Source organism: Hippocampus bargibanti, linkage group LG11, assembly GCF_051943395.1.
Source record: "Hippocampus bargibanti isolate YZ-2025 linkage group LG11, ASM5194339v1, whole genome shotgun sequence".
Classification (NCBI taxonomy): Eukaryota; Metazoa; Chordata; class Actinopteri; order Syngnathiformes; family Syngnathidae; genus Hippocampus; species Hippocampus bargibanti.
In genome coordinates this window covers 179,074-192,500 of record NC_142744.1, presented here as the reverse complement: position 1 = coordinate 192,500, position 13,427 = coordinate 179,074, and the positions used below count along the sequence as shown (strand labels likewise).

At 43.1% G+C, this 13,427-nt stretch overlaps 1 protein-coding gene across 1 annotated transcript in view; it reads left to right on the top strand.

Annotated features, from left to right (window-relative positions):
• Positions 1 to 12,327, top strand: part of cop1 (COP1 E3 ubiquitin ligase) — a 13,511-nt gene extending 1,184 nt beyond the window's left edge. The window contains 19 exon segments of the mRNA XM_089008219.1: positions 982 to 1,041; positions 1,307 to 1,404; positions 1,480 to 1,544; positions 1,610 to 1,729; positions 2,325 to 2,393; positions 3,696 to 3,755; positions 3,905 to 3,981; positions 4,689 to 4,752; positions 4,826 to 4,940; positions 5,485 to 5,620; positions 6,716 to 6,859; positions 7,338 to 7,446; positions 8,362 to 8,443; positions 8,533 to 8,649; positions 8,788 to 8,905; positions 9,001 to 9,125; positions 10,300 to 10,460; positions 10,642 to 10,686; positions 12,070 to 12,327. Coding sequence (XP_088864345.1) covers positions 982 to 1,041; positions 1,307 to 1,404; positions 1,480 to 1,544; positions 1,610 to 1,729; positions 2,325 to 2,393; positions 3,696 to 3,755; positions 3,905 to 3,981; positions 4,689 to 4,752; positions 4,826 to 4,940; positions 5,485 to 5,620; positions 6,716 to 6,859; positions 7,338 to 7,446; positions 8,362 to 8,443; positions 8,533 to 8,649; positions 8,788 to 8,905; positions 9,001 to 9,125; positions 10,300 to 10,460; positions 10,642 to 10,686; positions 12,070 to 12,087 — 1,783 coding nt within the window. The 3' untranslated portion in view covers positions 12,088 to 12,327.
• Positions 12,328 to 13,427: the final 1,100 nt, after the last annotated feature.

Sequence of the window (13,427 nt, the reverse complement as noted above, 5' to 3'; positions counted from 1 at the left end):
TTTAACGGTGAATCCTGATTGGTTCAGGGACGTTACTGTTTTGTCGATGTGAAAAAAGTTGATAGTGGTTTTTCATTCGACCCATGCCATCCGTTTCCGTAGCTACATAAACTACAGTTGGCTATATTCCACCGTGATTGTTTCCGTCCAGTGAAGCGAGCGCATTCTGCGCTCGCAGTGGTATGTCATTGCATTTTTGTGAAGTACGTCACGGTTTTTGGTGGGATTTTCCAAGCTACGCAGTGTATGATGAAGTATTACACCCGTTTCCCTCCATGCTGGTTCTTGAAATTTCCCTCCCAATACGACAACAAGAAGGGTATCTATTGAATACTATTAGATACCAAAATGTTGGCAGTTCATTTATAAATCTTATAACTTTTAGTGTCATTCTAATCATTTCATATTTCGTATTATGGTGGTTGTAACTGGCGCCGGTCGTAAGTTGGATGTTACCTGTATTCAGTGACAGCCATTTTGGATTTTGAGGAAAATCTGATAGTTGATATTTGCTCATTTATATTTTGAATATTTTCTATTCTCGTTTAGAATTTCAAAAGCTTTCCAATGGTACCTTACTCGTTAAGATCTGCCAAAAATGAAGAAGGTTCTGATGGTTTGAAGTTTAAACGATCCTAACTTTCTTAATTAATCCGAGTTCTTTATTACAGTTTCAACTTTAGACTGTAATAAAGAACTCTGTCACAGCTTTTGGTTTTAAGTGTGTCATTACAGGCAGAAAATGCCCTCATATTTCCAAAGTTAAAAATGCCATTATTTTCTTCTTATTTGTCATAGAACAATCATCTATACATCATTTGAAAGCTGTTTAAATGCACTTTAATATGGTATTAGAAATGGAATTATTATTGAAACATTTTGTCACATCCCTACTTGTTTGTGTGTTGGCTCCGATAAAATGTCATGTGATGTTGTTTGCGGTGTACTTGTTTTGATGGTTTTTGCGCTTTCCTTTTGCAGCCCCATTTGCTTTGAAATGATAGAAGAGGCACACATGACCAAGTGTGGCCACAGTTTTTGGTAAGTCAATTCCACCCACCATATTACAGGGTATTATTAATGATGATGATGTAGGTGTATTGCATGAACAACAAAAAATCCAAAAAGCCTTTGGTGGTGTTGAGTTGAGGGTCATCTCAAGTCGTTTTCCACAAAGTCGGCCGTCCAAGCAGGTGTAATTTGTTTCGTAATGCCGAGGTATCGCCGTCCTTCCTTCCGAACGTGCTTTTCGCGTGAAGTCTTTTTTGTCTGGAAAATGAAAATGTCCCTGGTCTTGCGCCTGCAGTTTCAAGTGCATCCGCCAGAGTCTGCAGGACAGCAACCGATGTCCCAAATGCAACTACGTTGTGGATAACGCGGATCAACTTTACCCAAACTTTCTTGGTAGGTTTTGAGCGCTTGGCCTGTTTTGTGAAGTTTTCTCAAACGGCTTCTTTCTTTGTCTTTGGCCGCCACCAGTCAATGAACTCATCCTGAAACAGAAGCAAAGATGGGAGGAGAAGCGACTCAAGTTCGATCATCCCGTAAGTTCAGCCGCTCCCGTTTTCCGAGTGACAATCGGCGACGGATCAATCTCTGCGACCCCTAGAACGGCTCCAGGTGGCACGTTTTCCACGACGTGTTGAGTCCAGACCAGGAGAACTTGGACCTGGCGAACGTCAACCTCATGTTGGAGCTACTTGTTCAGAAGAAGAAGCAGCTGGAGGCGGTAAGCCGCCAATTGCTGTCTATTCGCTGGCTAATGGCGGATTGTATCTACCCCGCTCAAGGATGACGCTTCGTACTGATGTCACAACGTTTATTGTGAAACACTTGGACACCGTGAAAACTATCAAGAACATTGAAACAACAGGATAGCTATTCGCTAGCGGCTATTCACTGGCTATTAGGATTGGATTGGATTTGCCTTTATTAGTCTCGCAGTGGAGAAATTTACATTTCGCAGCAGCAGTAGCTGGCTATTCGCTAGCTATTAGCTATCTGTTCGCTACCTATTAGCTATCTATTCGCCAGCTGTTAGCTATCTATTCGCTAGCTAGCAAGCTAGCTTGCTATCTATTTGAGTTACTTCGGGGTTGAGTGAACGCTGGCGTGTGTGGCTGCCGTTTCAAGTGACCTTGAGAATTTTGAATGGCGCTTAGAAATGAAATTTATTATTATTATTATTGCAAATTTCCCCAATGTGGGCCGAATATAGGTTTTCTTCTTATTATTATTTTGAGCTTTTTGTTTCCCGCCCAAGTGCCGATTCTTCTTCAAGGAACCATCTTGAGACAATCCACCATTTTGTTTGTGTCCGCAAGGAATCCCAAGCGGCTCAAAGACAGATCCTCATGGAGTTCCTGAATGAAGCTCGGAGGAACAAGAGAGAGGTACGATTCCTTTTTGTCATTACACCTTCATCTGTGTAAGCTCTCAGTCGTACGATACATGGTAGTTGGCGGCCATTTTAATGGAAATATAGTGATACCTCAACTTCCAAACAGTTTAGCTCACAAACGTTTCACCTCACGAACATTAACTCTTGGCATACAAACTAGTTTTCGGCAGACGAACCAAACCACGCGGCGCCACGCTAGCTGGCGCACTAGTTTTCGTCACCCCCTTTCTTTGAGTGCAGACGTGGTTCGTTATCAAGTGGAGTACTTTTTGTATAATGGGACCGAAAAAGACCCCGCCACATGCTAGCTAGTGTTAAGCCGAAGAAGACACAAAAAGAAAATGACGGTCGAGCAGAAGAAGGAGATGATGGAAAAACACCAACGAGGTGTGCGTTTGTGTGACTTAACGTACCAGTACGCTAAGTCCACCATCGCTACGTGTAGCTAAGGGTGTGTCTGTGTTGTCTAAGCAACGGTCTCAGGCAATAGAAGAGGTTGAAAAACTTCTGTTGATTTGGATGAATGCAAAGCAGCTAGTAGGGGACTGTGTGAGTGAGGGTATTGGCGTGTGGCTGCCGCCGCTCACTCACAGAAAAACTGATCCTGTGACCTTGAGAGTTTTGAAATGCGCTTTATTTTGACAAAGGTCAATAAAACCACTTGATTATACACTACAGTTTAGTTCTTTCATGACAATACAATAGCACATTTATGATACATAAAATAATACTAACAATAATCCATTTCATTTCTAAGCGCCTTTCAAAACTCTCAAGATGACTTTACAGTCATAGTATCCGTTTTTCTGTGGGTGAGCAGCAGCAGCCACACGCGCCAGCGTTAACTCAACCCGAAAGTAACTCAAATAGATAAAAAGCTAGCTAGCTAATATATAGCCAATAGATAGCTACCTAGATAAGATACATTCTGTGTAGTTCTAAGGCTTATTCCGTAGAAAACTATGTTTTATGGGGACCTGGGAACACATAATTCTCATTTTAACGGTTTCTTATGAGAAATAAACGTTTGGCAGACAAACTTTTTGCCTTACACGCACTTTCTGGGGACCAATTAAGTTTGTAAGCCGTGGTATCGCTGTAGTTCCAACAAACTGCCGTTGTCAGGGACAGATCCGCTTTGTCCCTCCAGATACGTCATTCTCATTGGCAAAGAATTCAGCAAAAAGGCTTCTTTCTCCAAATTTGTCTGGAATGAAAGAAAAGAAAAGAAAAAGGGAAGCTCCCATCTTGATCCCTGTGGTGATTATTATTATTATTATTATTATTTTGACAGCAACTGGAACAACTGCAGAAGGAGCTGAACTTTCTCGAAGAGGACGTGAAGCGTGTCGAGGTAAGGCGCCATTTTTTTCCCAGCGGACATAAAACACTGGCGACAGGAGGGAGCGGCGCTCTGCTCGTTCTTCTCCAGCGATGATGAGCGACTGGAAAGCGTCGCCATCGAGTCGTCCCAAAGCTCTGATTTCATTTGTTTCTTTGCAGGAAATGAGCGGCTTGTACTCTCCGGCGGAGGCCGAGTGTACAGTGCCCAACGTGGAAGCTCCATCACCGTCACCCAGGTACACCTTCACCCTATGAAACTCTCTTTTGAGCGCATTGATTTCTTTCTTTGTTTATTGATGTAGCTAGCTAGCTAACAGTTGGCTAGCCTGGACAGCTAGCTAGATAACTGGACACTTAGCTAGCTACAGAAACAAATAAATAAATGGGCCAAGTTAGCTCGCTGCCCAGTGACCTAGCTAAATGTCTTGTTAGCTGGCTAGCTGTCCAGTTAGCTAAATGACGAGTTAGCTGGCTAGCTGTCCAGCTTAGCTAGCTAACTATCTAGTTAGCTAGCTAGCTGTCTAATTAGGTAAGTAGCTGTCTAGCTAGCTATATAGCGGTCTAGTTAGTTAGCTGTCTAGCTAGTGACATAGCTATATAGCTGTCTCACTGTCTGTTTATTGATTGATTTTTCAAAATGCCACATTAGCCACCAAAACAAACATCTCCGCCGAAAGCAGTTAAAAGCTCAAGCAACCACAAAGGTCAAACAATTCCCGGAGGGCGGTGAACACCCGATTTTCTTTTCCGATGTGCCGCAAAAGCATTGCGCATTTTCAAAACAATGTTTATGAGGAGATTTTGGGCATTGAATGTGTTTGTTTTTGTGTCATCTGGCGTCCCTACTCTTTTCATTTACCGTTTCAACTGGCATCAGGCGACGGTGCGCGTTGTTCTATTGTAGCATTTAGCTCCGTGCCTCTTTTCTTTTTCCATATGACAGCTGCAGTAGCATCGTGGAGCCTTCAAACTATAACCCGCCGCCGGGATTTGGTGGAACGAGCCAGGTGAGCAAAGCGATTCCCTTCAAACGTCTCTCGCCGTCCTTTGCCGCCTGACCAAAGTGTGTCTTCGACGCAGGGGAAACGGCAGACGTGGTATAACAGCACGCTAGCATCACGGAGGAAAAGGCTAACGGCTCATTTTGAAGATCTGGAGCAATGTTATTTCTCCAACAAAATGTCCCGCATTGCAGGTGAGAATGATTTCCGCTAATTGTCTCGTTAGCTAGCTAGCTGTCTTATAATAATAATAATAATAATACACTTTATTTTAAGCGCCTTTCAAAGCTCTCAAGGACACTTGTCACTGGTTTAAATATTCTACCTCTTCCTTATTCTCAGCGCTAGCATAACAAAATACAGTGATAGCTCAACTTACGAACTTAATTGGTTCCCAGAAATTGTGTGTATGGTGGAAAGTTTGTCTTCCGAACATTAATTTCCCATAAGAAACCATTAAAATGAGAAAAATCCGTTCCCAGGTCCCCATAAAACATACTTTTCTACTTTAACTATACCTTATTTTATGCACAGTGATACTTTGGGTGACAAACTTAATTGGTTCCCAGAAAGTGTGTGTAAGGTGAAATGAAAATGTGGTTTGGTTCGTCTGCGGAAAACTACTTTGTATGCCAAGATGATATTCTGGCCAATTTAATGTTCGTCAGGCGAAAAGTTTGAGAGCTAAAGCGTATCACTATATCTGTTTTGCTTTTTTTCCCTTCCTCCTCCTTTCAGAGGAAGGGAGGAACTTGAATCAGCTGGATGATTTTATGGAGTGTCTTTCCAAGTTTACACGCTACAATTCTGTGCGACCCCTGGCCACTCTCTCCTACGCCAGCGACCTCTACAATGGCTCCAGTATTGTTTCCAGGTATGAGAAGTGAACTCTACATTTTGTTTGTTCTGAAATAGTGGACGTGTTTGTGTCGTAGTTCACGTGACACAGTACAGTATATACACACAGTATATATAGTCTAGCTCCCTGGCCGGCTCTCTAGCTAGCTAGCTATTGGCTATATAATAATAATACATTTTATTTCAAGCGCCTTTCAAAACACCCAAGGACACTTCACAATAAAAACAATAAAACAAAGCACATAACAATAAAACCATAAGTAAAATGATGCATAATAAAATAGCAGATAGAACTATACATTGAAAGCAATTTTAAACAAGTGGGTTTTGAGGTGAGCCTTGAAAATAGGGAGGGAGTCAATATTGCGGATGTTGGGTGGAAGAGAATTCCCGAGTTTGGGAGCAGGTCAGAAAGATAGGGAGGGGCAAGGTTATGGATTTAGCTGGCTGGCTATGTATCTATCTATCTAGCCTAGCTGGCTATTAGGTATCTATTGGCTAGCTAGCTTTCTATCTATTTGAGTTACTTACCGGGTTGAGTGAACGCTGGTGTGTATGGCTGCCGCTGCTCACCCACAGAAAAAAACTTATCCTGTGTAAAGTGACCTTGAGAGTTTTGAAAGGCGCTTATAAATTAAATGTATTATTATTATTATTATTATTGTTTTGTTTAGTTTTAAGGCTTATTTAGTAGAAATGTATGTTTTATGGGGACCTGGGAACTGATTATTCTAATTGTTAATGGTTTCCTATGGGAAATTAATGTTTGGTGGAAGACACACTTTGGCCTTACACACACTTTCTGGGAAGTTCGTATGCTGAGGTATAATAATAATAATAATAATAATAATACATGACATTTTAAGTGCCCTTCAAAGCTCTCAAGGACCCTTTAAAGTACAGACAAGCATAGGTAGGATAGTATCACTGTATCATGCTCCAATGAATGTATTTTGGTGTATTTCCAACAGTTTTGTCTACCCGGGCAATCTATTTAAATCGGGCCCCGTCCATTTTCAAAGTGGGCCCCCTTTTTAAGACATCAGGGGGCCAACTGGCTTGAAAAGCGTTGATTGACGTGTGTGTTTGTTTGTTTGTTTGTTTTTCTCAGCATTGAGTTTGATCGCGATTGCGACTACTTTGCCATCGCTGGCGTGACCAAGAAGATCAAAGTGTTTGAGTACGGCACGGTCATCCAAGACGCGGTGGACATCCACTACCCTGTCAATGAAATGACCTGCAATTCCAAAATCAGGTGAAAATGGAAGCACCCTGACAGGAAGTCACTCTAGCCGGCTAGCTCGAAAGCTATCTTGCTGGCTGGCTGGCTGGCTTTGGTGGCTTGGATGTCATCAACAAGAAACTTCACACAAGATTTTATTTCCTTTCTTCACCTGCTATCTAGTTGGCTATCTAGCTATTTGGATGGCTACCTAGCCAGCTATCTATTTGCTGTCTATTAGCTATCTAGCTGGCTATCTATTATCTAGCTGTTAGCTAGCTATTAGCTAGCTGGCTAGCTTTCAATCTATTTGAGATATTCCGGGTAGAGTGAACGCTGGCGCGTGTGGCTGCCGCTGCTCACCCGCAGAAAAATGTATCCTGTGACTGTAAAGTGACCTTGAGAGTTTTGAAAGGCGCTTAGAAATGACATTTATTATTATTATTATGATGATGATTAATATTATTACTTGGATGATCGGGATCACCACGTCGTTTGTCGTTTGTTGCAGCTGTATCAGCTGGAGCAGCTATCACAAAAACCTCCTGGCCAGCAGCGACTACGAGGGCACCGTCATATTATGGGATGGATTTACCGGACATCGCTCCAAGGTGTACCAGGTACGATAATACCTCGGCTTACGAACGCCTTAGCTAACGAACTTTTCGCCTAACGAACGTTCAATTTTTGAGAATATCATCTTGGCATACGAACTATTTTTCAGGAAACACAAACAAAATTATCTTTTATGGGCACCTGGGAACGGATTATTCTCATTTTAATGGTTTCCTATGGGAAGTTAATGTTTGGAAGACATACTTTTCGCCTTACACACTCTTTCTGGGAACCAATTAAGTTTGTAAGCCAAGGTATCACTGTACTTGGGTTCTTCGTCCCGCTGATCGGAATCTAATTTTTCTCCTCGGCGCGGATTCATGAAATCAAGACAGCCAACCTATGGCCCGGGGGCCATTTGCGGCCCACGCACCATTTGACACGGCCCACGAGGTCATTTCAAGAAAAGACGCTGCTGGTGGGCAGAATGAGAAATCTGGCCACCCTCAAACCTTGAAAAGTCCCAAACCACATGACCTTGAAAGGTTATCCATACGACCTTGAAAATGTGTCGTTTGATTGTTTTTTTTAGCTTATTTACTGAATTCAGGTTGAAGACTTTAAATGTGTTTTGATGAATGCGGCCCTCAAACAAAAAACTTGAAAGGACCCCTCGGCTTTATTTACCTGGCCGGCTACCTAGCTTGCTACCTAGCTGCCTATCTATTTGCTGTCTATTAGCTATCTGGCTGGCTAGCTAGCTAGCTGTCTATTAAAGATCTCACTCGCTATCCATTGGCTGTCTAGCTAGCTTTTGATCTATTTGAGTTATTGAGTGAACGCTAGCTGGCGCGTGTGGCTGCCGCTGCTCACCCACAGGAAAAACGTATCCTGTGACTGTAAAGTCACCTTGAGAGTTTTGAAAGGCGCTTGGAAATCAAATGGATTCTTCTTCTTCTTATTCTTCTTACCATTTGCAGGAGCATGAGAAACGCTGCTGGAGTGTCGACTTCAATCTGATGGACCCCAAGCTGTTAGCATCGGGCTCCGATGACGCCAAAGGTAAGGCAAGACTCTTTGATTAGCCGCCGCTAATTTGAAATACTCACGCCGGCTGACGGCTTTGCCTTTGGCGTACTTTGGATCGTCAGTCAAGTTGTGGTCGACCAATCTGGACAACTCGGTGGCCAGCATCGAAGCCAAGGCTAACGTCTGCTGCGTCAAATTCAGTCCGACGTCCCGCTACCATCTGGCCTTCGGCTGTGCAGGTAATCTTCTCGTCCCCCCCAAAAAAAGCAACGTTCGACCGACGTGCGACTCTGCGAACGCTATCTATTAGCTATATAGCTATCTGGGTGTCTGGCTATCTAGGTAGCTATCTGTTGGCTATCTACTTTTCCTTGCAGATCACTGCGTCCACTACTACGACCTGCGCAACACCAAGCAGCCAATCATGGTGTTCAAAGGCCACCGCAAAGCCGTTTCCTACGCCAAGTTTGTCAACGGAGAAGAAATCGTCTCGGCGTAAGTCCACCCATGTGACGCCAACTTGTTTGTTTGTTTTGTTTTTAAACAAAAAAACGAGGCGTTGGGAATGGCCTTCTGCGATGGCTTTTCAGGTCGACGGACAGCCAGCTGAAGCTGTGGAATGTCAACAAACCGCATTGCCTGCGTTCCTTCAAGGGTCACATTAACGAGAAGAACTTTGTCGGCCTGGCCTCCAACGGGGACTACGTCGCCTGCGGTAGGTCACGCCGGCCATTTCCCATGCCTGTTAGCCGCCGCCAACAAGCAGGCTTTCATCATCATAATCATAATCATAATCATACGTTTGATTTATAAGAGCCTTTCAAAACTCCCAAGGTCACTTTACAGTCACAGGATACGGTTTTGCCGTGGGTGAGCGGCGGCAGCCATACGCGCCTGCGTTCACTCAGCCCGGACGTCACCCAAATAGATAGAAACTTAGCTAGCTAATAGATAGCTAGTTAGATAGCTTATATATAGCTAGCATAGATAGCCAGCTTGCTAGAAAATAGATAGCTAGCTCGGTAGCCAGCTAGATCATTAGCTGGACAGCCAGCTAGTTTTTCCTGTTGTTGAGCAGCGGCAGCCATATGCGCCAGCGTTCCCTCAGCCCGGAAGTTACTCAAATAGATAGAAAGCGAGCAAGCTAGCTAATAGATAACTAATAGCTAGCTAGCTAAATAGCTATATAGCCAATAGCTAGCCAGATATACAGCCGTTGGACGGCCGCTAGCAGAAAAATGGAATATCTGTTAGCTATCGAGCTGGCTGTCAAGCCAGCTATCTATTAGCTATATAGCTATCTATCTAATGAGCTATATAGCCATCTATCTAGCTAGCTAGCTATTAGCCATTATTATTATTATTGCACATTGTCTGGGAGTCTTCTCTTTTCTTTTTGGCTTTTCCCTTCAAGGGATCGCCACAGCCAATCAGTGTCCTCCATCTTTTGCGTCGTGCCCAAGCTTTGACGTCGGATGCCCTCCCTGACACAACCCAGTGTATTTGTGCGGGCTTGGGACCGGCACAACAAGACACTCTCTGAACTTACTTTGAACGTATTGAATTATATTTCATGACTACAACAGCAAAACAAAAGTGAGCACTCCTTCCCGGAGAAATTCCATTTGATGACGTGAGCCTTTATCTGTCTGACGGTGAAGAAATGTCCATTTCACAGCAGCAAAAAGAACATGCGGGAGCTGCTGTGAAGGCAGCCATCTCCAAGTCAAAAGGAGTGAAAATGCTGCCATGGGTTTGATCGGCTCGCAATGTATGGACGAGGGTCAATCAGCACGTGCCAACGCCCGTTTTGGTTGGGGTGCTCATTTCTGGGGCGCTTTGCTTGACGCGCGCCACCAACCGCTGGCCATCTGTGTTGATGTGCGCAGGCAGCGAGAACAATTCCTTGTACCTGTACTACAAAGGACTTTCCAAGACGCTTTTAACCTTCAAGTTTGACACGGTCAAAAGTGTGCTGGATAAGGAGAAGAAGGAAGATGACATCAACGAGTTTGTCAGCGCCGTCTGTTGGAGGGCCTTACCCGACGGAGTGAGTTCTTCACCCTTTTCACTTTCTCCACTTGCCCCAAAGACCAGTCAGCGCTTCCTCTTTATTTTATTTAGCCAGCCAGCTAGATAGCCGTCTGCCAGCTCGATAGATCCATGTCTGGCTTTCTAGCTAGTTAGCTATCTATCTCGCTATTTATTTCCAACCCTCTTTTGTTTTGCAGGAGTCAAATGTGTTGATTGCTGCAAATAGTCAAGGAACAATCAAGGTCGGTCTCCCTCCCTTTTCCCTCCCTTTTCTATCCAAACTTTTTTCGTTTCGCGTGCTGCTAAAACAGAACGTTGAAAGGGCCACTTTCACATCCGTTGAAACACGCAAATATTAGTCAAGGAACTATTTTTGTCACCTTTAGTTCAGCAGCTGTTTTTGAAAGGGGAGTCCGGCGCCGCACTTCACACTACCCCCAATCTCCACATTCAGAACCAAAAAATAAATATACACACACACACACACACACAGTCATACCTCGGTTTACAAACCCCTTGGCTTATGAACTTTTCAGTTTACAAACATTAAATTGATGAAAAATTTCCCTTGGCATATGAACTATTTTTCGGGATGCACACGGAGTGCCGCAATGATCCCATATCCCATCAATCAGGCGCCACAAATAACCCGCACAAGCCATTTGTACACTTGATGCAAAAAGCTATCGACAGAACACAATTGATGACGAACAAGGTAAAATGATGGCAGAGAAAGCACCTACAAGGGATCATTCCCTTGTAGGTCATTCCCAAGATGGTGAAAGAAGAAGGCGACGTTCCTCATCAAGTGTTTAATGCTGATGAAAGCGGCCACTGCATTCCATCAACGACCATCATAAAGGTCAATAAAACCACTTTATTATATAGTACAGTTTATTTCTTTCATTATAATACCATAGCACATTTATTATACATCAAATAAGGTATATCTTGTGTAGTTCTACGGCTTATTTAGTAAAAAAATGATGTTTTATGGGGACCTGGAACGGATTATTCTCATTTTAATGGTTTCCGATGGGAAATTATTTTTTGCGAAGCACACTTTTCGCCTTCCACCAGGGGTGTCCAAAGTCGGTCCTGAAGGGCCGCTGTCCTGCCTGTTTTCCAGCTCTCCCAGTCGCGACACACCTGATTCAAATCATCAGGACTGTTTTGATGCTGCATCAGGGCTGGTAGATGAGCTGATCGAGTCAGATGGAAAACGGGCAGGACAATGGCATTTTCTTTTTGAAAGCGTTTGCAACAGATGTCTGATTTATGGCAGACATCACTTGAATGATCCTCAAGTCCGAGTTTGACAAATGGTCACTTTGGTACACTTTGTTCTTTTGATGCTTGTGAATGTGGAGATGGGATTTGGCTGCACTTTCCTCCAGAACAAAATCTCTGCAAGATAGACGACTGTTGGCCACCCCCCCCCCCCCCCCAAAAAAAAAAAAAAAAAAGAATACTGTATAAAAATAATAATAATACATTTCATTTCTAAGCGCCTTTTCAAAACTCTCAGGGTCACTTTATGATTATTATTATGATGATGATGATGATGATGATTCTTATTATTTGTGCAGCTTTTGTAGCACATCCAATCTGCTCTCTTTTCACAGGTACTTGAGCTTGTGTGAAGTGCGCCCCAACCCTCGCGTGAGCCAAGAACGCCTTCATACATTGAGATGCGTGTACGAAGACCTTGTGATGGGAAGGGAGGGCAAGACAAGCTGCCTACCGATGCCCCAAAGCGAACCCCCTACCAGCAGATACTTAAGTGAGTTGTGCATTACGGACAGTGAGAGACTTCATAACTGCTGCTGAAAATATGACGCGCTAGCATTTTAGAAGGGAAATAAAAACATCCATATTTTGTATTTAGTTTGATTGGTTCCAGCTGCTCCAGGACTGCGTCGACGTGGCTTTTAGTCAGATCCATATTTTTTACTCTTTTTTTTTTTTTTTTTTAATGTATTCCTCCTTGATGGTTCACATCCGGCGAAATGCTAACCCGCATCGCGTCTTTTTTTCCCCCTCGAATGCCGAAAGCACAGATTTGATTGACTTGCTAATCTTTGGGTTCAACTTCAACGCCGCCACCCCCTCTCCCCCTTTGAATGTTTGTCTGACTTATAATAATATTGATAATAAATTTGATTTATAAGCGCCTTTCAAAACTCTCAAGGTCACTTTTCAGTCACAGGATCAGTTTTTCTGTGGGTGAGCAGCGGCAGCCACATGCGCCATCGTTGACTCAACCCGGAAGTAACTATTAATGAAGTAGCTATGAATGAAGTTTCTAGTGCGTCTGCCTGCATCTGTTGCAATATCACAACTTCCAAGATAGATGTACAACCCAGACCTCCTTGAGACACTTTACGCAAAAAGCTATCCAATCCATCAACAACTTTATATATTATACTGTACCGTTTTTCTTTAATTACATTACAATAGCACATTTATTATAAATAAAATCCGGTATATTTTGTGTACTTTTAAGGCTTATTTGGCAGGTCGCCATCAAACATCAAATGATGTTTGATGGCGACCTGGGAACGGATTATTCTCATTTTAATGGTTTCTTATGGGAAATTAATGTTTGGAATTAATACACACTTTTCGTCTTGCACACACTTTCTGGGAACCAATTAAGTTCGTAAGCTAAGGTATCACTGTATTTTTTTGTATTTTTAAGGCTTATTTAGGAAAAATGATGTTTTATGGGGACCTGGGAACAGATTATTCTCACCTTAATGGTTTCCTATGGGTAATGAATGTTTGGAATACAGTTTTCGCCTTACACACGCTGGGAACCAATTAAGTTTGTAAGCCAAGGTATCACTATTTCCCAGTGTTCTCTTGACTGAGATTGTTTTTTTTTCAGGGTATTTGAGTTATGTGTTTACGGCGGCGATCTGCGCTAATGGCTTCCATGTGTGGATTTGGCCTTGTTTGAAACAGTCATGTTCAAAGTGTT